This window comes from Camelina sativa, chromosome 5 (genome assembly GCF_030686135.1).
Source record: "Camelina sativa cultivar CO46 ecotype springtype chromosome 5, ASM3068613v1".
Lineage (NCBI taxonomy): Eukaryota > Viridiplantae > Streptophyta > Magnoliopsida > Brassicales > Brassicaceae > Camelina > Camelina sativa.
In genome coordinates, this window is record NC_141884.1 from 41667291 (window position 1) to 41691452 (window position 24162).

At 32.6% G+C, this 24162-nt stretch overlaps 2 protein-coding genes across 5 annotated transcripts; both read right to left on the bottom strand.

The window, feature by feature from the left end:
- Positions 1–809: 809 nt before the first annotated feature.
- LOC104788687 (zinc finger CCCH domain-containing protein 46-like) lies at positions 810–3500 on the bottom strand. Its single transcript, XM_010514463.3, has 8 exons — positions 2709–3500; positions 2453–2611; positions 2176–2361; positions 2047–2102; positions 1807–1974; positions 1669–1732; positions 1303–1575; positions 810–1154 (listed from the first exon to the last, which is right to left on the bottom strand). The coding sequence occupies exons 1-7, from the start codon at positions 3080–3082 to the stop codon at positions 1332–1334; spliced, it is 1251 nt and encodes a 416-aa protein (XP_010512765.2). The 5' UTR covers positions 3083–3500; the 3' UTR covers positions 810–1154; positions 1303–1331.
- A 13022-nt stretch (positions 3501–16522) lies between these two features.
- LOC104788688 (protein transport protein SEC31 homolog B) lies at positions 16523–23182 on the bottom strand. 4 transcript variants are annotated; one of them, XM_010514467.3, is made up of 22 exons: positions 22631–23182; positions 22473–22527; positions 22253–22375; positions 22057–22153; positions 21933–21969; positions 21745–21850; positions 21611–21668; positions 21277–21374; positions 21060–21179; positions 20721–20763; positions 20483–20607; positions 20276–20403; positions 19617–20178; positions 19429–19521; positions 18955–19140; positions 18657–18870; positions 18516–18574; positions 18234–18395; positions 17647–17772; positions 17304–17571; positions 16985–17223; positions 16523–16901 (listed from the first exon to the last, which is right to left on the bottom strand). In XM_010514467.3, exons 1-22 carry the CDS (start codon positions 22945–22947, stop codon positions 16812–16814), a joined length of 3306 nt encoding a protein of 1101 aa, XP_010512769.1. In that variant the 5' UTR covers positions 22948–23182; the 3' UTR covers positions 16523–16811. The 4 variants fall into 4 exon arrangements, with proteins under 4 accessions (XP_010512769.1, XP_010512768.1, XP_010512767.1 ...); XM_010514466.3 differs by having other exon boundaries at positions 22473–22530; positions 22631–23168; XM_010514465.3 differs by having other exon boundaries at positions 17304–17583; positions 22631–23166.
- Positions 23183–24162: the final 980 nt, after the last annotated feature.

Genomic DNA, 24162 nt, shown 5'->3' on the forward strand with positions numbered 1-24162 from the left:
GGTGTCGACCGATGCTAAACAGTGTCGACCGATGCCACTCCAAATGGTGTCGACCGATGCTTCCTAGTGTCGATCGATGCCTCCTCTGCAGACACGATCTACGCGAAACCGAACATCGAACTCTCCTTCCCAATCATCTCGAATCCGTCTCAAACTCACCCAATTACCTCAGAAATCACTGGGAATCACAAAAACAACGAACCCAAGCAACAAAACAACACAAACAGCAAAGAAAACACACAAACAAGAGAGATCTCATGCTTAGATCAACCATGGTCAAGCACTCACCTCAAGAACAGGAAGATTGGATTGAGAAACGTGGAAAATAACACCTCCAGAAGCTCCCCCTTCGTTTCCAGCAACAGCTAACCCTCCTACAGCCTCAGATCTCTCCAAAAACCCCAAGAACAAACCCAGAAAGTCACAGAAACGTTTTCTCTCTTTTCTCTCTTTCTCTTTCTCTCAAAAGCGGCGACTACCAACAAAATAACACGACCTAGGGTCGTTTTCCCCTTTTACACACGATTTAGGGATTTTAATTGAACCAAACCGAACCAATCGACAATTAAATCAAACCCGACCAAACCGGAAAAACATGGTGTCGATCGATGCCACCAAGGGTGTCGATCGACACCCACACCAAATTTACAAAAATTGGTTCGCGGATGTTACAATGATTCACCCTCACAAGTGCTATTTTTTTTTGGTTTTGCGGAGGAGGTTCAATAAGAACATTCAATAAAGCGAAAGAGCGAGGTCCAATTAAAATTTGATGTGTTTGGGGAACGATCAAATCTTAGACCCATTGATAAACAAAAATAATCAAATCTTATATCGACCAAAAACAAAAATAATCAAATCTTAGTCCCATTGTAATCTACTGACTCAAACCTACCTTTCTTCTTCTCTTGAATAAATTACTAAAGACTGGTTGGTTACACTTACACACTCTTCTTGTCCTAGTTATATAATATATGATTTTATAAAATTAAAGGTCACCTGTGCTGTGGTCCATCCATTCCATAACACATTCACGGACTCATTTACTAATCTTTCTAAATGGTACAACAACCTTCCCCATCTTCTTCTCTCTTCTATCTTACATCCACGTCTCAGTAAATTGCTCATTACTTTTATGGGTTAATCTTCTCTTCCTGCAATGACATGGCAAAGGAGACATTTTTAACATGTACAATCTTTTCCACATTCATCAGTATGACCAATTTACCCCTATCTCTCTCTCTCTCTCTCTCTCTCTCTCTCTCTCTCTCTCTCTCTCTCTCTCATCAGACTACAACCTACCTCTCTCTGGTTAGTTATTTTGAATAGGTTTAGATCCCAACGCGACAGGCTGGTCCGCTGCTGCCTGGTAACATCCCCATCATTGATAAGCTCGGAATTTGGCAGTTATAGGATTTGCGAGAGTCTGTCAATGTAGTAGACTCATCGTGATCAAAAGATGGCGACGATGAGCCTGAACCGTTAGTGTCTGCAGCTGCTCCAGATTTGTCAAACTCCAGAAAATGGTGTGTGGGTGATGCAAATGGGCTGTCTGGCAGTCTATCATCCTCCAAGCTGTACAACGTACGTACGGGAAACAAAAATACTCATATCTTCTTCAAAGCTCACAAAACAGACTATCAGACTGGCAACTCCTAGAACATATACCTCTCTGGAAGTTTGATTCTATCCTCATCATTCTCTTTGGTAGACACTCTCTGGTTGCTTGAAACTGCCAGCAGAGAGAGATCAGGTTAGTACACATTTCAGACAAGCATAAATTGCCCGATCAGAGCAAAACCGAACCTAATGGTGGAGAAACAAGCAGTGTTTGGTCGAAACTGAGTTGAATTTGCTTCTTGACGTCTAGAAGCTGCAGATTCATCAGCCTTCTGCTCTGAAGCTCAAGAGCTCTTTCTTCCAACCTACTCTTCCACAACAGATCTTGGGCGTTGTCATGAAAAGCGCTACCCCCTACACACAATCCAATCAATACCAACCCAAACTCTTAGGGCAGGGGAATATGAAAGACAAAGAGCTGTTTACCAAGCTGGAGACCCATAATGTCCATAGAATCAAGGCCGGTCGGAGATGGCTTAGTCCTGCACAAGAGAAAAAAATATGCGTCGTAAAGACAAAAGAGGAAACAGAGCATCAGAAAAAGTATGTGTGTACCTGTATTTGTCAGGGACTTTTCCTTTCTCCTTGTAAGGCTTAACAAGAACCCTGGAATCACACACAAAGTGAGGGTTCCCTTTGGCGAGAATGCTCTTCACCGTCTCTGGATACATAAAGGTAACGAACCCAAACATCCTCTTCTGCTGGTACGGAATCCTCACGTCCTGAACTGGCCCGAAGGTACTGCACCAACGTAACATTGTTTTTTTCTTTTCTTTTAAATAGACAAAAAAAACTAACCAGAAGAATTGGGTTCCATTTCCAAAGGTTTTACCTGAAATAGTTGGAAACATCCTCTTCCCTGAAGACACTGTCAGCCGGGAAAGTCAGATAGATCTGTCTGGATGCTGCCATGGCCGAGAGGTCGATCCGCTCTGACCTCCATCTTCCCAACTTCTTCAAGTCATCTCCCATCATCAAATCAGTGGCTCGGCTACACAATTTCATTCAGGTTTCCCATCAAGATGATAGAAAAAAAAAGATGAGTGAATAATTTTTTTTAAAAAAAAGGAAAAAAAAAAAACACCAACCTTTGTGATTCACTCTGCTGCAAGTTCACACCTTTGGGGGAGAATGGAAAACGAGGGCCGCCGGTGAGCTGATGGGAAATTCTCGGCGGAACAGACTTGGAGCACTGTCCCCATCCGAACCCTAGATCGTGGGAAACGCAACCGCCGCTTCTCCGATCAAAGAAAGAAAGCCGCTCATGCTCATTGAGACCGAGCTCTTTCTTGGCCTTGGCTATGACAGAATGAAGGAGATTCTGAGGCCCGAAAGCTAACCTTATCATCTCCTTCTCTCCGTGATCCTGAAGGAGGAGAAGACCCATGATCTTGGAAGCATTAGCAGGGTCTAAGCTCTGGATTCTAGAGAGCACGATCCTAGTTGCTTCGTACACATCCATGGAAACACACACACACCCACTCTGAGAGACCACCTCTCTCTCTCTCTCTCTCTCTCTCTCTCTCTCTCTCTCTTATCTTTGGGTTGGCAAGGATAAAGAAAGAAACACTGATTTTTGTTGTCTTTGTGTTTGTGTACAAAAGGATGTTTGGTTTCTCGTCTTGTACTTTAGCAAAAGCTAAAAGAGCTTTCTTTCTCAACTACCTTACCATCATCCCTCCAGTACTACTCCACTCCATACCTAAGCTTCTTCCTCCTCTCTAATTTCCTGCCTGCAAAATCAAAGTTGCCTCCTCCCTCGTTGTTGTGTTGGGGAAACTAAAAAGTAGTTGAAGTGTGGAGTGACTGTGTCTTCTCGGCTCCAACTCCCAAGTGAGTGGTCAAACTTTGTAGTTTTGAAATCAATCACTCCGATCCCTCTCTCTCTCTTCCATATATAAAGAGTGTGAATGGTTGCAGCGGTTGGAGCGAACAAATCCGTCTGCAGACTGGACCGTTTTTTATTTACCATTTAGCAAATATAGTCCGCAGTGGTGCAGTTCAAATAAAGCAGATATAAGATCGCTGCGGACCAACTGTGGACCGCTTTTACATACAAATAGAGTTGGTCCGCAGCGGTCTATAGACCGCCCCAAAAATAGAATGGTCCAGACCGTAGACGAATTTGGCCGTCCTAACCGCAGTTACCATTCAAACCCAAAATCTCTTTTTTATTATTATTCTATCTTTTTTTCTACTTAATAAAATTTAGTATAGCTTGTTGTTTTTTTTCTCAGCATTCAACAGAATTTGTGTTTCTGATTTTGACACTTTTATATATTAACACTTGCAAACACAGTTTTCTGCAGACGTATTATTTGATCTGACCTGTATGTCGTGTTTCATAATATATATAGTAGATTAAGATCTGTGCTAGAGGCTAGAGCATGAGTTGAAATTCATTTTATTTATATTGTATTTTTTATATAAAATATAATTTATGTTATTGTTTTTAAAAGTTTTTTTTGGATAAAACATTATGCAATAAATTCATATGCTAAATATGAAAGCTTGAAAAGAAACACATTTTTTGTAAGTTTTATATTATTAATGATTCTAAATAAGTATTACACATTTTTTGTAAGTTAAATTTTATTTCGTAATCTATTTTGTAACCCACTATTTAACTTCTAACCAATCAATCTATCAATTTCGTAATTTATCTTTGGTTAATGTTGTGGTCTATCGATAAAATCTGTGGAAAATAAATTTGTAATATTGTGTCTAAAAATCTTTGGAAACAATGTGATATAAGACTAAAATCTTTCAAAAATACAGTTTGGAATATCCATGATTTTATTTGTTACAATTAGTATATCAATTATCAATTTGGAATATCTCTAATATTTAGGTGTAACCATTAATATTAATATATAGATTAATCTATAACCTATCTATAACATATGTGTAACCATTTATTAAAAATATAAAGTCTACAAAAACTATGTTGTGTACTTATGTTATTAAAAAAGGAATATATATATATATATATATATTCCTAGGCATGCATTTTAATAATTTTTTTTGTAACTATACATTAAATTAAAAAGAACTCTAAAGTTTATAAAAGAAATTTCTGAATCTAAAGTTTTTGGACTGAGCAAAGGCAGCCCTCAAGTTTGACGCACGCAAAATCCTAGTCAAGGAGAAGGATGGATAGGAAGTTCTGAGCAGACTGAAATCTTCTAGTTGATTGGAAAACACCGGCCATTCTTTAGGACATCTCCAACTTCACTCTATTTTAGAATTAAATCTCTATTATAGAGCAACATTTGCTCCAACCCTATTCTATATTTTACTCTAAAATAGAGAAAATGATAGGATTGCTTTATATATAGAGCAACTCTATTCTCACCTCTATTTTTTTACACTAACTCTATTTTAGAGTTGAAAATAGAGTAATACATTGGAGGAAAACAATGCTCTATTTTTGAGTTACTCTATTTTAGAGGAAAAAATAGAGATATACATTGGAGATGGTCTTAAGTGTCTGCACCAATGTGACTAATTCTGCACAATTTGTCTCGAAACATTGACAATCAGCTCCTCGAGTAAGAATATACTCCATAACCCATATTAAAACTTGAAGCTCAAAGGAAAAGGGAGAAGAACAACGTCGAACGCTCCTTGCTCCTAGGAGCACCGTCTTATCTCTTCTAGCATGCATTTTAATTTATACTCTTAATGCTTAATTATCTTTTATTATTTTGTGCTACAAAAATGCTTCTCCTTTTGGAAAGATAAACGCATATGCGTTCAATAGTCAGTATGATGCAGTGGAGTAGTATACTACTATACTTTAGTATTATAAAGTTGGAAATGATGAATGAATGTTAGAAAGAGAGAGAGAAAGAGAGAGCAATCATTATAATGACGTCGATATGTAACAACTCACCCTCAGCACGTATAATAATACAGTAGTAGTGTGAATTATGAAATGCATGCCATTATATCCAAATTATTATTCTTTCTTCAAATCAAAACTAAAAGAAAAGCGTATTAAGACTATGTAAAATGGTTCTAAAAAATTACAACACCCACTTTTTCCTTTTTAACACTCCACATCATCTTTTCTCTCTTCCACATTATAATTCAACACCTACATTATTTTTATCTTCTACAACAGTTTTGTTTAACAAAATTACAACACCTTACTCCACTAATTTTATTTCATATTTTTAACCTTATTATGTTTATTTTTGGTGAACACATATTATTAATCATAGTTAATATCAAATGAAATTAAAATAAGCAAAAAATAAATAAATTTATAAAATAAATTGAGATTTTGTTTTTATTTTAGAAAATATATAAATTATTAGGATCCATTACAAAAAGGGTAAAAAAATAAACAAGAGTTTATGAAGGCTGATTTGAATTTTATTGTTTCTTTGTTATATGTACTTCTTCTTTTCTTCTTTGTTTTCTTATATTATTTTGAAAATTCAAAACAATGTAAAATATATAGTAAACAAAAAATATAATCAAACTCTTAATTGGGTTTTCAACCTATGCAAGAACATTATAAAAAAGGCTAAGAAAATATTTAGGATTTGGGATATAATGGAGGAGGATGTGAGAATAGTTATTTATAGGATAAATAATAATGGAAGTTACATTTCTAAAATAATTAAATTAGAAGAGTTACAATTATAATTAATAGTATGTTTAAATGAAAATGAATGGAGGAGAAAAAGTCAATTCACAATTTATGTAATTTGAGTTACAATTTAGTAGGAATGAATTTAATCTAAGCATTAATGTATATGATTAAATGTAATTTTTAATTAAAAATAAATATTAAAATTTAAAAATTAAATGTCAAATGGACCAATAAAGAGAGAATGAAACTTACTTTTATGTATATGATTTTGATTTAAAATACATATGTATTCTAATCATATATATAAAAGTAAGGTTTCACTCTCTTCTTATTGGTCCACTTGGCAATGCAATTTTAAAAAAATATATTTATATTAAAACACAAATTAAAAACAATTAATTTTCACATTTAACTCACATAATATAAAACTGAAATCATATAAATTCTCCCTATAAATTATGCATTAACTTTATTTCTCCACTAAGCTGTATTAATCAATTGTATTAAAACAAAACAATAAATTAGAATTGTAACTCTCATTTTTCTAAATGTAATTTTTCATCATTTCTCTTCCTATAAATACTCATTATCTTATTTTCTTAGTCTATCACTCTTTCATTCTCTCATCTTCTTCCACTACTCTCAAATCTCTTTTTTGTGTTTTTTTGTTTTGTATTCTTATTGTTGCTGTGTATGGGTTATAAAAATTCAAATCAAATATTATTGTAAAAGCTTAGTTTTAGAGTTTATATGATATGTATATCTTATATATCTATTTTAATCTTTTAAAATGTTTATCTCCATTTTCTATTTTATATTAACATCTTATAAGTCATTATTTTCATACTTCCTTACAATATTCATCACACCATAAGATCATAAAGTTGAAATGATCCATATGTAATTATCTATTATGTCTCTGGTTATCTCACATATTCATGTATCATTTTTAATAATTTATAAAGATCAATATAATATTTAAATATCAATATGATTATCCATTTATAAAAACTATTTTGTTTTGTGATCCAATTGATAAATTTGCAGAGATCAATATAATATATTTATATATATATATATATATATATATATATATTTATGATTTGAGGTTTTTGAAAACAAAAAGAACATAATTAAACAATTGGTTTTTTGTGTCTTTAATCAAAATAAAAAATGATCAAAAAACAAAACATATTCAACTGGAACTTAAATATAAAAATAAAATATAATTTTAAAAATATCATTTCACTAAAATCTCTAAAGATGAAACCATTAGTATGAAATCTAGCACTATAAATTAAATTGATGAGTGAAAACCAAAAAAATATAAGTTATCCTTGGGATTTTAAAATTTATTGAGATTGAAGAATTCATATAATTTTATAAGAAAACTAATTTAGTTTGTCACTTAAAAAGTAATATTTTTTATTTTGAAATATTATGTGTAAGTGTTGAGTTTATATCAACAAACAACCAAATCATGTGAATTTTGATTCAGCCACTTGGTATTCCTTTTATTTTAGGTTATAAAAAATTAAAATATTTATTTATAATTAAAGACATGTAATTTCATTTAACTCAAATGTAACTCCTATCCAATAATTGTACATTAATTCATTCCTCTTACTAACTTATTTATCTTTCAAGAGAAAATATTTTTGGTTAAATTTTAATATTTTTTATTTATTTTGGTTGGCTAAACTTATATTCATATTTTGGTTGGCTAAATTAATATATTTCTCATGTAAAATTATTGTTTATAATATATTTCTCATTTTAAAGTTTAAAACAGTATATCATATATATAAAAGTAAGGTTTTGGTCTCTCCTTATTGGTTGATTTTCATTTAATGTTTTCTAATTTTTATTTATTTTTTATTTGCTTTCTAATTGCTTTAAACAATAATTAAGACCCAATAAACACAATACATTTAACTCATACATTAAAATAAAATTATAACTGAAAATAAAATAAATTATGCATTAATCATATTCTACCACTCAGTTTTATTCAAACACAATAAACTACTATTGTAACTCCATAGTTCTAAATGTAACTTCCATCATTTCTTATCATATAAATAAGCGTTCTCTCAATCTATCATTCTCTCATATTGACATTCTTTTACTATCTCATTTTCACATTCTCTCATTCTCTTCTACAATATCTCAAATCATTTTTCGTTTTTTTGTTATTTTTGATTTCTTAAATTTTGTTGTATGGGTTGTAAAAAACAAATGAAATATCATTGTAAATTGTTAATGCTAAATTTAAATTTTAGAGACTACATGATATATATTTTACATTGTTCTTATTTTAAAAGATTTATCTCCTTTATCTAATTTGGATTATTATCTTATAAGTAATCATTCTCTCCTCCTCTCCCACCAATATCAAATGTTGTTATATCTCATATGTGGTGTAAGAGTTTGATTCTATATTTTAATTTAGAAAGTATTATATATATATATATATATATTACATTGTTCTATTTTTTAAAGATTCATCTCCATTATCTAATTTGTATTACCATCTTATAGTAAACATTCTCCCCTCCTCTCCTACCAATATCAAATGTTGTTATATCTCATATGTGTTGTAACTTGTAAGAGTTTGATTCTATATTTTAATGTAGAAAGTATTATATATTTATTTAACATTGTTTTCAATTTTTATTTTATTTATATAAAAAATATTTCTTTTATATTTCTTGTCTTTCTAATCTATTCATATTTATTTTTAAAATTTGCAGAGTTAAATTTAAATTCACATATGTTGGTTTTAACAAAACAATCAACTTTATTTGAGAATTAGATGTTTCTATTCATTTTTAAACGATCAATGTGTAACATTTAAGCATTTTGTCTTGCAATCACAAGTTCTATTTCCATTGATTAACTCCATGGTTAAACTATAATATATGTTGTCCTATTTGTAGGAATAACAACATACTTATTTAATTTATTTAAAAGAGCAGATGATTAATCGAAATAAATATTTCTTCAAATTTTATAATTCAATCAGTGAGTGTACTTATTACTTTGAAAAACTTTTACATTGAAGTTCATAAAATCATATAAGAAAACTAAGATACTATGTCACTTCAAATTTGGAAGGAAACACTTGGTATTCCTTTAAAAAAAAGTCAAGACACATATAAAAATTTATTAATATTTAACTCACTTTAAAGACATTAAAAGTCATTTAACTAAAAAATAACTTCTATCCAATAATTTCATACATTCCTCCCACAAATAAAAAAATATATATATATATGTTCAAGATTATATTTAAATATTACATAATTTTTTAGTTAGCTAAATTTATAGTCACATATATACAATATATATACATAAGAATTTATATTACTTATTAACACCATAATTCGACCCATTATTTGCTTAACTCAAAATTGGTTTCAAAGCCAACTAAAGAAAAACAAAAACGATCTTATTGATATTAGACCAAAACATGGGCATACAAACATAATCACTTACACGGAAGATATTTTTTTTAAAAAACTTATTATTGCAACATCAACGTATGAAGGGTTTACATAAGCAGTTAATTAGAAAATCTATAATACAATAAATGTATTGGAAACAATATCAGTCAATGATAAGATTGGATCCTCAAAAGCAAGAAACAACATCTTCATAATTCATAAAAAATAAACGCCACAATTATACACATCTAAACGAAATGGTATAAACATATAGTGTGTAATTAATAAAAGTGACAGCAAAGCCCGCATATGTCTAATAAAAACAAAATAATACAAAAGAGAAAACGAAAAAGACCAAAAAAAACAAGAAAGTGCCAACTACATCTCAACCCACGTATTGCACGGGGAAGCACCTAGTATGTATAATAAAATTTTACATATGTATTCAAATTGATGAATATATTATGGCGAAGAATTAACATCAAAGCCATTGAAGGCTTATCTACGCTATTGGGCATTTTAAAAACATTTATGGGCCTCTAATTATTTGAAAACTAGGCTCCTTCAAGCCCAATGGGCAGTATAAAGTAAACCCAAAAGTGACGCGCGTGGTTATCGAGCTGCGAAATAAAATTTTCTTACCCACTTTCACAGTGAGCGCGTCGACGCCACCTCCCCGAAATCTGTGGACTAACCTTCGAAAATCGCTGTTTTTGCTAAAATATATAAACTGGGCGCGTGAAGTAACTTTTTTATTTTGAGGGGGTATCCGTTTACTTTTCTCGGCGTTTACTCTCGGTGAATCTCCTCGACAGCTCAACGTGACAGTTTAATCACTCGGTGGCTACTTCCCCATCCCCATCCCCATGGCTCAGCAACATACAACACAAGCAAGAAACAAATCAAGGATTAGGTCTACAATAGTCAGTAACTTCCAGCCCAAGTTATAAAACAAATCTAGGTTTCCTTACCTATAATGGCCACGACGATGGGCTACGGCTGCTCCAGTGTCAGCGGGTGACATCTCCGGTGACACACGGTGGGCGTCTGACCAACGGTGGTGATTGACGTTGGTTAACGGCTGATGTTGACGGCAACAAAAAGAGATCAAAGTGGTGCGCTCCAACATCAATAATGGTGGACTCGACGACGGCTCTATCACGGGGATTCAACTACAACACCATGACGGATCAACAACAACAATAGTGGCTCAGCTCTCTCTCTCTCTCTCTCTCTCTGCCACTCCCAATGACGGCTGCTTTTAGGCTTAGGTTTTGAATGTTCTCTTTGACGGCACAAGGAGAAGGAGATACATATCATATGCTCACAACACACGACATCCTTTTGTCGTATAATAATTTCTTCAACTTGGGCCTCAAGGCTAAACTTAATAACAAAACAAACCGGTACAAAGAGGAAAATTTAACCTAGCAATATAACTTAAATTAAGGTGAATATACAAGAGGTTAAAAATTAAATTAATCTTTAGGATTTTTATTGCATTTCATATGATTTTATTAGAAATATAATTAATTGATACTTTAAAAATAGTTTTGGAATTTAATTATTAAATTTTTTAGGTAAATTTTGAATATCATAGTAATTTTTTATTTTATCATTAACAATATTTTATAAATAAGTGGTATGTTTTGATATTGTATGATTCGAATAAATAAAGTGTATTATTGATATTTAGGAAATTTGTTTGTTATATATGTATTTTTAGGGAAAATTTAAAAATTTATCTTTTCAATACTATTTTCAGAAATACCATTGAAAAAAAAATTATTAAAAATATATTCTCAGAAAATTTTCATAGTTTTATGATTATTACACAAACTAAAATAAATTAACCTATTAATACAACAACCTGCACATATGTGCGGGATATTAACTAGTAGATAATTAATTGTAAAGATTGTTTGAGTATGTAGGTATAAGTATTTCTTTAATTTATAAATTTTATATTAAGCATTAATGAGTTTCCTAATTTACTCTCAGCCTTTGTAATATCTTACAAATTAAAACTTTTCTTTAAAATGTAATTCAAAAGTAATAATATAGATAAACTAGTTTCACAACTTTCAATTCATAACTAGGTAATTAGTCCACGCAATGCGTGGTTGTATGCATAATAGTTTGATTATATTTCTTAATTTTTCTTAAACTAAAATATTATTTTACTAATGTATAATCTCAAAAAAATTATACTAATGTATGAATCTCAAAAAATTTCATAGCAATTTCTCAAAATAACACTCGTGTCAATATTTTTTTGGTATGGTTATTTATTATACAAAATTTAAAATATATAAACTTTTCTATAAATAAAAAATTAACCAATACTACAGAAAAATTATTACAAATTGATTAGCTATATTAATATAAATAATAATATAGAAATTTAAATATTTTCCTAATATGAGAGAATCTATGTTTATGATCATATTTTATAGAGGTTAAACATTGATTTAAAGATTTTTTCTTAATGACATTGTAAACATAAGACTGTAGTATAGTAAAACTGAATCAAATAAAATTATCAAAAAATTTAGTAACTACGTATAAAATTATTGTATATAGAATATTCCTCATTTCAAAGTTTAAAGCAATTAAAATAATTAAAAAATATGAAAATTTTATGAAAAATAATTTTTTTTGAAAGATAAATATATTAGTTGGAGGAAGAATGTAAAATTATTGGGTATGAGTTACATTTGAGTTAAATGGAGTTAAATGCCTTTAAAAGTGGGTTAATTATAAATCAAAATTTAAACTTACAGTTTTTGATTGTTTTGTTGATATAAATTCAACACTCACACATAATATTCCAAATTGAAAATATTACTTTTGAAGTGACAAACTAAATTAGTTTTTAAAAAAAATATATGAACTTCAATCTAAAGATTTTTATATAAGTAATCAATCTAAAGTTTTGCTTTAAATAGTATTATCTAATTTGGATTATCATCTTATAAGTAATCATTCTCTCCTCCTCTCCCACCAATATCAAATTTTGTTATATCTCATATGTGTTGTAAGAGTTTTGATTCTATATTTTAATTTAGAAAGTATAATAATTTTTAAAATTAAATTAATCTTTGAGATTTTTTTTATTGCATTTCATATGATTTTATAAGGTTTCATTCTCTCGGCCTTACAGGTCCATTTAGCATTTAATTTCTAAAAAATTATATTTTTTAAAATAAAATAAAAATGTAATAATGTACATTAATATATACTTTAAATCCATACTTTACTTCTAAACTATAATTGAAATTACATAAATTATGAATTGACTTTTTCCATTCATTTTCACTTAAACACACTATAAATTATATTTGTAACTTCTCTAATTAAATTATTTTAGAAATGTAACTTCTAACCTTGAAATCCTATAAATAACTATTCTCACATCATCATCCACCATATCACAAATTCTAAATATTTTCTTTGTTTTGTTTATGTTCTTGTGAATTCAAAATTCATGGTAAGAGTGTGATTATACGTTTTTCTGGATTTATCTTATATTTTGTTCAATTTTTTTAATGTATTTCTTCCTTCCTTCTTTCTCTCCTTATTATTTTTGATTTTCACTTACATATGTATAATAAAATTTTGGTGGCTGTAAAAAACAATTATCAATGCAGATTCAACAACACTAATTTCAATCAAAGCCCAATGAGGGAATCAAACTAAAGAAATCATCTTCATATATGTATATATATTTTGTTAAAAAAAGTATGCGGTTTTTTAACAAAATTAACTATTATAATAGAATTATTAAATCAAATTTTTTAACTCTCTCTTACCTCCAATTTTTTCTTGAGAATTTGTATACTCATTATTATATTTAGTTCTTATAATCCAAAATATAATTATATAATGATCATTATAATGTTTCTTTAATTCAAAATTTTGTAATTTAATGATATATAAAAAACAATTTGATATTTCATTTCCAAAATTTTTACTACAAAGAGGAAATCATTAGAATTTAACTTAGCAATATAGCTTAAATTAAGGTGAATATAAAAGAGATTAAAAATAAATTAATATTTAGGATTTTTAATTGCATTTCATATGATTTTATAGAAAATATATTTAACTGATACTTCAAAAATAATTTTGCAATTTAATTATTAAATGTTTTAGGTAACTATTGAATATCATAGTAAAATTTTATTTTTATCATTAACAATATTTTTTTACATAACTGGTATATTTTTTTATATTATTTTTATATTATACACATGTAAATAAAGTGTATTATTGACATTTAGGAAATTTGTTTATTATACGTGTAATTTTAAGGAGAATTTCAAAAATACATCTTTTTTAATACTACTTTCAGAAATACCATTTTAAAAACTTTATTTTCTTCTCGGAAAGTTCTCATAGTTTATATTTTTTACATAAATTAAGATAAATTAACATAATTAATACAACAATTCGCGCATGCATGAGAATTCTTTTTTGTGTCCAAATTAAATGAAACAAGTCTATATTTATAGAGGATGCAAAATGATAAATAAGTCAATATCTGAGATTTAACCATCCAATAGAAACAAAACATGTTTCTTTTATCTAAATATTATTTTATAATTTTAAAAAGTAAACCATTTACAATGTGCAACGTGGCGAGCCAACCCACTACTTTTAAGTTTCAACTGTGTTGTTTCCACCTCATCTCTTTTCTTTTTTACAATACCTCCTTACATTGCTTACTGCTGAAATTTTTATTCAACAGCTTAAAAATACACCATTATAAGTAGTCTAAGAGAGATATGAGTAGGATGATTGCATTTGCACGTTCTCTTCGCTTTCAATTTCAAGCTCTGACACCGGGCTATCTTACACACAAATCCACGCGTAGCCATTGGGTGTGATCCTCACGCGCCAGTGACAACACATACATTATACTATCATCCATGCAGATGCAATCATGTAGTGCAGCTATTATTATCAATTTATCATCGTTGTTTACCTCATTTGGTTTTCAGAAAGAAACCACCATCTTTATGGGTTTTAATAATTACCGTTTTTAAGATTGGACAAGTTCATCAGATTCAGCGGTTAAGTGGACAGCAAACCATCGCAGATAAACTCCATTTGTATATAAAAAATGGTGTGTGGTTGATCCGCAACAATTTTCTTTTAATTTTTGGATTCGCATCACTACTAACATTATTTATGAATGATAAATAAAAAACGGTTTATTCCACCAACGTATTTGTCCACTCCAACCATTCGAACTCTATATCATCAGCCAAAATACGATATGTGTATTTTACTTTTGTTTATTTCCGTCGCTCTCTCTCACGTAAGATTATATGCAAAGGAAGTCTTTCGTAAGAATTTCTTAACCCATCAAGTGTCATGAGAAACCTAAAATCAGACAATGACAGTGAGTCTTGACCACGAGTTTAAACCAGAGAAATGTATGTAATAGAGGCAAGAGTGAGCCCCGAAAAGTTACCCTCAAATTTTTTGTCAAGAGTCGTCCCACACAGTTAACCAAGATGCCGTCTATTTCATGCTTGCCACAGGGATCTTGCTCTCCTTCCCGGAATTTAAGAGGTGCAAAATCGACAAGAAGGCGTTTGCGAAGTACAAAATGGTTGACGTTGTTTTTTTTTTCTTTCTTTTTATGAGGTATTACTGGATTCTAATTTATAAAAAACTTTGAAGACTTCAACAAATCATTAAAAGTAAATAAGTGAAAGATTTTCAAAGATTGCTAGAGAATATTCTATAGTTTTGTTGATTAGTTTTCTAAAATATTGTAAAATGCTCCAAATATTCTTTGTACAATAAAACCTTCGAGATCATGAAATTTTATTAATTTATATAAGTTTTAATTTATGAAGAGGATTCACATTTTTATAGTTTTGAAAATTTTCTATTAAAAGATAAGATACTTTAGTTAGAATTCACATTTTTGTATAAAAAAATTAATTTATAATTCCTTATTCTTTTATAATTTACATATTGTTTTATGAATTCTTCTATTTTTATGATACATGTTCGAAAGTTCAGAGTTAAGAAAAAATCGCTGCTACTATCTTTCATAGTGATGATGAAGTTGAAGAATATATTGTGGTAGCTTTAGAACCAATTACACGTAAGAAAACAATTATCATGTCTAGAACTCTTTACAATTTTTGGATGTAATTTGAGAAGACAATCCGAAATTTTTTTGATGCTGACAGAAAGATTAGAGATGAACTCCAACAATAATGTAAATTCAAGAATAGAGTCAATGAGTCATATTTCACTAGATTTTCTTAGATATATATATATATATATATATATTAGTTTATTTGATTATTAATTTATGATATTGATGGGACTATATTTTTACATAGAAATTCTAAAAAATATATTATCTTATTATTTTATCGTAATGTGTCATTTTTTACACTAGACCAACTCGGAATCGGAAAATTTTATTAATTTATACGTAATATTAATTTAAAGAGTATTAATTTATGGAAACCCTACTGTATTTTTATGATATTTTCCAAAACTTTATTTATAAAAAATATATAAAATAATGAACCAATAACATAATAATTAAATTCGTTAACAATCCTAAATTCTTTTATTTTAATTAAAAAACACAAAAAATTTAATAACTTTACAAAAGTAGGAATCTATAACCCAAATTTGTTAAGATTTTAAATAATATTTTACGAATCACAAACTAATAACACTAAATTTGTCAAATTAAATAAAATCGTGATCTAATAACAACATATTCTATGTAAAGTATTTAAAAGACTATTCAAATCTCAAACCAATAACCCCACTTTTGAGTATGACAAGTGGATAACCATATTGCTCCTCTGAATTAATATAAGACCAAGAATTAAAAAAAATCTAACAAAATTCACAGAAAGAGAGACGAACAAACTTGTCGGGTAAAGTAACATCCAAAAACATGAGAATGTTAAGCAATCTGATCATCTCTATCTTATCTAAACAAAATAGTAACTGATGCAGCAGATGAGTTCATCAATGAGAAAGACTGGAGCAGCAACACCGTTTTAAAAGAACAAAATTAAGAAAGCAAAGGAGTCTGATACAAACGTCCCTCCTTTAGATTTATAAAATTTTCGTTGAACCCAGAAAATAAATAATCACCGCACATTTTGCCTGGTCTTGATCATTCGCTTTAGTGTTGCCAGCCAGAAGTTGCATTCGTCCCATTCCTTGGTCGTCAGAAGGACCTGTTTTTGAGTCGATAAAAATAAAGACTGATTAGTAAACTCCAAATAGCAAGGAACGAGAAGAGATCAATTCACTAGGTTACCTGTATTTGAAGGGCTGCGCTGAAGTCATTGCTGTCCAGAGCTTGACAAAGCTGTGCAAGTTTGTCGGCAGCATTCTTGGAGATATCTCCGCTATTGAGTTTCACAAACAGAGCACCTAATTTTTTTGAGTTGTCTTCTATCTCACGCTTCTTGGCAGGATTCGCACGTGCACCCCCCAGTGCTTCCGATGTCTCATTGAAAAGCCTAGTCAACGTTGCTATCACAGGTTTCTGGTGGGCTGGATCAGTTTGCGAGAGGTGGTCAATTATATGACTTTTGTCAGAATTCGAAACAGATATAGTGCAGATGTTCACATACCTGGAACGTTGGAAGTATCTGCAGTTTGAACAGTTGGTGGCGGAGCTGCAGGTGTAGGGGCTGCCTGCTGTGTTGGAGGACTTGCTGGTTGCACAGATCTTGGAGCAACTCCTCCTGGAGTTGCCATGGGCGTAAATCCTATGGATCCAGGTGCTGGAGCATTAACTTGGGGCATTTGAGGGTTAGGATATTGCCCAAATTGTGAAGGGCCAGAAGGTGCATATGGACCATGACCCGGGGGAGCAGGGTATGCATTGTGAGATGGTCCCTGAGGAAATAGCTGTTAGCTTGGTTAAACTACTGCGGGAAACATCAAACACATTGGAGTCAAAAGTTCACATACCGTGAACGTATGAGAACTCATGGTTGGCTGCTGATATTGGTCTGCATTCTTCAGTGCAGGGGGGGTTGAAGGAACAAAAGTAGTTCTCATAGATGGCTGAGCATTGCTTGCAGGAGTAAAAGATGGCTGCATATATACACCATAGTCAAAAAGTTGGCCAAAGCAATGATATTATAGATTTCCCACCACATATTTGTCCACGACCTAGGATTTAGAGTCTACATAATTGAACTAAAGCAAATCAACATTATCCTTTTCTTAAGAATGAGCTCAGAGGCTGAAATGTTCGGTTTTGAGGAGTATTTTTTTTGTTTTTAAGGTCACCGAACCAGATACCTATAATCCATCTGATACTATGACCCAAAAATTCACACAATAAAGCGACTATGCATTTGAGCACCAAATACATATTACAGATGTCGTAATATCTCAAAAGCTTGACCAACACCCTCATACAAATAAATGACATAAACGGAAAAATTTCTGATCTAGACATCTGAGAACTGCTAAATAAGGATATCATTGATGCATGATGATGCAAGGAAAAATGAGAAAAAGAAATGCAACAAAGTCAAAAGTCTAGAAACCTGCGGAGCTGGCTGAGCTTGGTGAGGCATAAACATAGTAGGTTGCTGCATGGGTGGATGTGAAGCTTGAGGGACGTATGGGTTATATGAATCCGTGTATGGTTGCTGATACTGATTATCATATTGGTTAGCAAGAACGTTTGGTTGCGCCTGAGTTGACTCCTATGCCACAGTAAAGTAAAAGTAAAGGCTAAGTATGTTATCCGTAAAAGCTCAATGGATTTTAGAGAGTTCTAAGTTCCAATTTAAAACTACTTGCATTTTATATTTAAGAAAAAAAACCTGATTATATGGCACGGTGCTTTGAGGCTGAGTGTTTACTGAAGCAGCAGGGTCAGTCTCTGCAGATGCAATATAAAATGATAAGCTAAAATTATCATCAAATTCTCTTAAACATCAATCAAAACACAACTGCATACGCACCAGGTTCTGCAGACATAGAAATACGATCACGTAATATAGAAAGTTCAGGTGACAAGCCACCAGAATCCAGAACTTTTAAGTACTTCATTGCCGTTGTAAGAAGCCCTTGGCTGGCCAGTATCTCAGCATAACTCTCAAAAAGTTTACATAGAGATGCGCTGAACCTTTTGTTGCCAGTTGCCAAAGCAAGGACAAGAGTCTTCTCCATAAGATCCTATTATAAGATAAGGGCAAAAAAAATATAAGCAGAGAAGCCCAACACAATTTATCCGCAAAACATAGAAAGTGAGATACACACTTGAAGAAGCTCAGCATAAGATCTTCCATCCCGCTCATTTGCAAGGCTCCTTGACCAAATTTCTACTGTTCTGTCAACATTGCCAGCGCAAATGTAGCACAGAACTGCAGCCAAAGTGTTACCCGCAGCCATCAACTTTGAGGCAAGGGCATCACACAGTGTGGTCCATTGTTCTCCTTGTGCAAACTGTTTGCCAATGAATATAAGATCACCATTCGTTACATAGAAGTTTTATATTGACCAGAATAGCATAGCAGTGGCATGCATCATGTCACGCGACGAGTTTTTTTATCTTGGTTCACGAGTTCACAGAAATAACATATCACATTACATCGTTAAAAGAATTGAAGTGATAGCAGAAAATATATTCGTTCAGTATGACATGAAAACGCAGATCACATTTCCTTTATGGATTACTGGATTGTAAATTCCCTTTCTTTTGGAAGTATTTTTTACTCAGTTCAAGAAACTTACAGTACAGAGGAGAGCAAGAGTCTCTTTCCAGAACTTATGTGACCTTGTATAGATAAGGCTCCTGAGATCATTGTTCACCATCGCAGAAACAACCTGAAACATACAGTGTTTTATAAATTTTGCGACCACAAACAGGGATGTAGATGGCGCTTACCTACATATCAAGTTGGAAAGGAATATACATTTACCTTCATGTAAGGCGCACTGCTTGTCTTCAAATATTTCTCACGAGTACTCTCCCACAATTCTGTACCACCAACATGAGCAATAACTAAAGCATCGGCCATCTTATTTGCAGATATACACTGATCCACCGCCTCCTTGTAATCTCCAACAACCAAAGCACGCTGGATGGCATTATCAAATACTGGGTCAGAACTTTCTTCCTCTTCTTCTTGCACTTCTTGAGTTTCTTCTCCTTTGACAGAAAAATCTGTGTCAGGGGGCATAAATTCTTTGGCAGATGTAGATACGGGTGTATCCGGTTTAGCGGGAAAGTTGTTGAAGAAGTCTTCTCCATTGTCCATAGCAAATGCAGCTGCCTCGTTACTGTCCTCAGGCTCCAGTGCATGCGCCACAGTATCCTCTAACCTTATGCCATTCAGATCTGAGGAGAGCCCATTTACTGCCTGATCCTTCTCCTCAATAGGCAAAGTAAAGCCAAGATGGCTGATCAACTTTGTCCTTGAAATTTCTTCCTCTTCAAACATGATTTTCAGCAATCCCCATGTCTCTTTCTCCTCTTCGGATCTACAAAACCAGTGAATCAAAACAGTCCAAAACTGAGTGGTTTGATGAGTTTTCAAAGGGATGATATGAACATTATCAATCACAAGGATGGACATACTCAGTCTCTTCAGATTTCTTCTCGCACAAACCTCTTAGAGAGGTCTTATCTCCATTTTCTATTGCAGCTTCAAATTCAGAAGTTCGACTCACCAAACTCTGTTCTGTTACCAGGCTGTGCAAAAAAACCTGACCATGGGATTTAGTCAAATTAGAATTGACGACGAAAGGGGTATAACAGAATAAATAATTATCTCTATATACCTACCTCAGATAGAATACTCGAAGCACCCTTAGGAGGAGGAGCCTTAGCATGACACGATACAAGCTTTCCCCCAAATCCAAAAGATGCACCAACCGGACGCTTATACCATTTTGGTGCTCTTAAAGGAGCTGCAGAAAGAGGATTATAAGAATCTGGTTCTCTTGCTATTCATCCTCCAACATAGAAATGATAAAAGTAATTAATAGTACACAAAATGTTCAGAATGGGTAAATGGAAATACCAGTAGCAAAATTATTCTCTTCAGCACCATAGCGACTGCAACCCTGCACCAAAAAATGTTGAATACATATCTTTTAATTCACTCTAGGTGGGGAAATTGGAGATCAAGAGTTTCGACATGTCTTTCTAATAAGGTCAATCTCAAATGGAAAGTACATAAAATTAAATCCTAAAGCTTTCGATCTCCAGTAGAACAACAAACTGGGCAACCAAAATCAAAAGTAATTATAGGAAGGAAAACAGTCAATAGGGCTATATTCACAGGGTCATTGATTATTATGCCTCATACATTGTTTACATTCACATTATAAAAAAAATGAAGGTGAAACTACCAAGATACCTCGATGTTGTAGATGCCAATTTTCCCATCAAATGAAGATGCTGATATAACTCCAGGTATCTTTGGGTACCAATGAACATCAAAATTCCAATTGCTGCCAGCAGGTAACTCAGCCACAATCTGATATGTTTGGATCAAATTCAGTCAAAATGGAAAATAGCTAACAAATTAGCAGACCTAGCAAATCTGGATCATTTTATCGATTCCTTTTCACTACCTCTGCTGTATTTGTGTCCCAGCATATCGTTCGGTTGTCCTTAGCACAGGTAAGAAGATATGAGCTGTCACTTGGACACCACTCCATTGCAATTACCCCTGACAGATAAGAAGTATTACCACTACATTCCACCAAGACGTAACAATAGAAAAAGAATGAAGACAGCAGGACTACAATATTATGGTACCAAAACAATGACTGGGTTTGTTAAAGACTAAAATGGCTGATCTACAAGGCTGCCCACTCACCACCATAGAAAATGATACCAAAATAGAGAGAGAAGCACTGAAAACAAAAACCATTTTAATTTTTAATAGCAGTGATATGAAAATACCTCTTTGGTGCCCAATAAACTCGTGCACAGGTTCCAGTATATTCCTCATGTCCCAGAGCTGATTGCAGATAACTTACATCACAACAAGAACCAAATCGGAACAACTTGAAGTAAGGCATTAAATGATTCCTTACCTTAAAACTAGGCGAACTGTCGTCATCTGATGCAACAATTATCTGAGTAGCAATGTCAGGGTTCCACTGTAAAACAGAGCACCGGCGTCGAACTGAATCTGCAAAGCTGTTGATTGATAATGGTCAGATCAAACGTTTTGATAACAGGTACAGAGATCCCTCGATAATAAAATTGAATGAATACTTACTGAATTATAGGCTTCTGCTTCCTCAAGTCCCATATAACTGGGGGGAAAAGGGAAAATAAAGAAGGATGAGGAGGAGATAGTAATGAAGTTAGTAATCAATCAGATAGAGAAAGGGAATACTCACCAGTATTCCCATTGTATGAGGTAGAAGCTAATATCTGTTGAACTTTTCTATTCCAGGAAATAAAGGAGATTTCACCTTGTGAAGCAGAACCATTACCCTGCAAAATTTGGCTCGAAAGAATTGGGTGCAATTGTGACAGTAAAGGAGGTAATGGAAAAAACCGAAGGTTGTTGTTGTTCCGTGGAGGTATACATACCTTGAGAATTGGAAAATGAGAGGGCTCTGAAGGCTTTACTAAGTCCCAAATGCAAATTTCACCATCATCAGCCCCAGAAGCAAGAAGGTTTGCGTTGTTAACATTAAAATCAAGACCACGAACCTAAAAAAAAATACAAAAGCCAAAAAAGTAAAGATCAAATGAGGAGGCGTGAGAGCGTTAAGCAACCAGAAATATATGCAGGGAGACAACTACTCACAGGGCCTTTGTGAACTGAAAGATGTCCAACGAGTGCACTTTCACTGGACTGGGAGCTGCTGCAAAAAAAATAAGAAGACATTTGTTGAGATGAAAATTCGGAATTTGACAATGAGCGAATCGAAAAGAAAAAAACAGTGATCAAGGAAGGAAACGCACCCGATCAAAGAAAGAGGATTCCATAGATCTATATTTCCGTCGACAAGGCCGCCGGCAATAAGACCAAGGGAGAATTCCTCGGATCCAGATCCGCTTTTACCCCAGGCGAGTCTATTGAAGCGCTCGGAGCTGGGGATTTCCCCAACGAGAGGCAAGTCGCGATCGTCAGACTGAAAGTCGAGCTTAAAGATCTCGAGATTGGCGGATGAGCTAAAGGAGAGATCCACGGCTCCGGCCATGGTTCCGGCGGCCATGTAAGGAGCGTCGGGAGACAGGGCGATGGAGGCGGATCTGCCCACCCCCTTGATGCAAGCCATAACGGAGGAGCAGGAGTGGAATCAAATCGGCCGATCGGAGAGATTGGATTTAGGGTAGGAGGGTGTGAACTTGATTGAATTTGTAATTTTGGGATCTGATGAATGATGAAGAATAATTACAAAGGAAGAGGAGTTACCATTATAGATTAGAATGAAACATTTCATCTGAGGGCTGAAACTATACTCTCACCTCGTAAGTGTAAGGGCAATCTCGGCCACTCACCTAAGGTTCTGTGAGCCATTCTATTCATGACACGTCACACCATCTTTCAGGCCTAAGACCCATCTACTTTGGGCCCAAAGGGAGTCAGTCTCCCCCATGTTTTTGAATCCCAACAATTAGGCCCAATAGTGTGTTATATCTTATTTTATCATCCATCAATCATTTTTTTTTTTTTTTAAAGTCGTCAATGCCAATTGGGACCTCTTGTTAAAATATCGAAATCTATATAACTGTCAAGGAATTTGCTGAAACATCGGATCTGGCCAGTGGGGCTCTCGGACACGAAAATCCCATGTTCCGCTCGTATCATTTCTCAGTTCACGATTTATATGTAAAAAGGTTTTTTTTTTTTTTTACTTGAAGAAGAAACAATAAGAAAGGGACTAAAAATAGATCGAAAATAACAAAATATTCACTGTACGTAGAACATTAATCCCAAGGTGGATATATCATGCGTGTAACTCTAGGTCTGTTTTTTTTTAAAACGGTGAGTTTTTTTTTGCCTGCAGTTAAACATCAAAAAATGTATGTATTACGAGAGAAACAACAATAGAGGGAATAATTAAGTGTGAAAATATCAGGATATCGAGTCACGGTCACATGGCATAACATGATCGCTCAGAGACGTTGACATCTTCTTCTCCCCTTTTTTTCTTTTTCTTTTCTTCTGGTTTTTTTCCTCTTCACTTTTATTGTTTGAAAGAAGAATAGTAAAGAGGAGAAATAGTCACAGCAAAAAAAAAAAACAATAATCAAAGGCCATATACATACAGTATTATCAACGAAGATTAGTATGTATAGGTCACCCATTGCTGTTGATTAAGTTTCCAAGGGAAAATAATACTACAGTACTACTAGTAGATAACCTTTTATTACATAGTGATGAAAAGATAATATAAATTGACGTCCAAATATATATATATAGTAAGAGGTTTTGACCCAAAACATAAAATTAATTATTAATGGGAAAATAAAAAATAAAAATGAACAAT